Source organism: Arthroderma uncinatum (assembly GCF_011692745.1).
Source record: "Arthroderma uncinatum strain CBS 119779 chromosome Unknown scaffold3, whole genome shotgun sequence".
NCBI lineage: Eukaryota > Fungi > Ascomycota > Eurotiomycetes > Onygenales > Arthrodermataceae > Arthroderma > Arthroderma uncinatum.
Genome location: NW_022983865.1, coordinates 3,842,959 through 3,844,848, shown reverse-complemented (window position 1 = coordinate 3,844,848; position 1,890 = coordinate 3,842,959). Strand labels below are relative to the sequence as shown.

The 1,890-nt window shown below is 46.5% G+C and overlaps 1 protein-coding gene across 1 annotated transcript; it reads right to left on the bottom strand.

The window, feature by feature from the left end:
- Positions 1 to 568: 568 nt before the first annotated feature.
- On the bottom strand, positions 569 to 1,559 carry GIQ15_04923 (uncharacterized protein; the record flags this gene model as incomplete). Its single annotated transcript, XM_033552340.1, has 3 exons — positions 569 to 842; positions 899 to 972; positions 1,032 to 1,559. The coding sequence occupies 3 exons, from the start codon at positions 1,557 to 1,559 to the stop codon at positions 569 to 571; spliced, it is 876 nt and encodes a 291-aa protein (XP_033406070.1).
- Positions 1,560 to 1,890: the final 331 nt, after the last annotated feature.

The following is a 1,890-nucleotide window of genomic DNA, read 5'->3' as shown; positions in this document are numbered from 1 at the left end:
TTTGAAAATGCTTGTTTGCTATGCTGATCGATCAAGCGTTGGAACAAAGAGACCGCTCGATTAAGTATGAAAAAATGTCAGAACTCAAAAGACTCGCTGCGGGAAGTTAGTGGATCAAGCGTTGTTACTCGAACTCCGGGGCCAAGGAAAAAGAAATTCGCAGTCGGGGGAGTAAAGGCCACTTTGCCCTTCTGGGTATGTGTTGGAGGGCCAGTATGCACCAAGTAGGGAGGAGAAGCGGATAGATGAGGGGGGGATATGAAAACAAGTTCAGTGCAAGAGTTGCAGCAATCACCCGTCCAGCTGCGCCTGTGAATGTAAGGGGGGGGGAGATAAATAAAAGGTTACAAAAAAGAAAATAAGTAAATACGGTATGCACCCTTTCATGAACTGAAATAGGAACATGGAGTAGATAATGTTCTCATCCAATGCACCGTTCTATATGTTTGGGAATAAAAACAAATAAAAGTAAGAAAGGCCAAGGAAAAGATCTATTGACCGTTGCTTTTTGACTCGAGTGACTTCATTAGGAGTCGTGTCGTTTGAGCGTAGTCGCCATTATAGTAATTCATATGTAATCGTGGAAGGTTTCGTTACTGGTGTCAAGGTACGGCTGGACAAGCCCTGGGTGAAGTTGTGGGTGCGTGGTGTATGCCGATACTGGTTCACGGTAAGTTATCGATGTCATGGGGTATGTCTGGCCACCACCTAGTTCAGGTTGAGCAACAGGGTCAGCTAGCTCCTGCTGCTGCTGGATATCTTGCATCATCTCTATTTGCTGTTGTCGCTGCTGCTGTTCTAGTCGGTGCTGTTGTTGCCTTCGACAGCCATCCTCACGATGTCTATATAGTACATTAGCATTGAGATCTTAGTACTGTTTAGATAATGATGTGCTTACCGTTGTAATGTGTCCTGTCGAGCAAAACGATGTCCACACTGGTCACAACCAAACCGCTTCAACTTTTTATGCACCTGTACATATCTAGTCAGTACCAACTGAAACAAAACATCTAACTGCACCAAAGACTTACACTATCAACATGTCGAATAAGATCAGTTTTGCGGCTAAACTTATTGGTGCACTCATCGATTGTGCACTTGTGAGGGTATCTTCGGTTGGGATCGTGTATCTTCATGTGTGATCTGCAATTTGAATTCCGTGTAAACTGCCTTCCACACTGTTCGCATTCATATTTCCCGTTCTCTAGCGTCCGCTTCTTCTTTGCTGGCTTTTTCACGCCACTGGATGGCTGGGTGGATGCTGATGGCCGCTTCCCTAGTGTCTTATTGCAGTTCGAGGCTCGTAGTGGAGAACGATGAGACTTGCTTTGGACGTTGACTGGAGTCGATGCGAGGGTTGGAGTGTTCATTTCTCGAGGCTGCCTTGCTGGCACAGGAGGGCTTATCTGTTGATGAAATAGGGGCAGGTTATCCAAGTTATAGAAAGCTTCCTTGGCTGTATTATCCGTTGTAATAATCTCCCAGTCATCACTCATATCTTCGTTGAGAATCTGTGGTGACTGACCGGGGCTTGGGGTTACTCCATAGTTCGAAGACATGTCGTGTGCATAGATGTTCGACTGAATAGTTGAGCTGCTTGCCACTTTCATCAAGGGGACTGGGCTTAGGAACCCGGCTGAAGACGTATCGACATAACTATTTTGTACATTGTATGGTGCCATCGGGGTGTTGGGCATCATACGAAGCCCTTCATATACTGATAGTCCAGGGTACGCGACGAAGGTAGATGGGGTGTTCGGAAAGCAGTTACCAGTACTTGGCTCTCCTTGCCATCCATGTGCAGCTTGAAAAATCGATTGTGGTGGTGAACAGAGAGATACAGATGGGCCGGTAGGTGGAACGGTACAGTTCAAGAGGCCGAGACCGGCA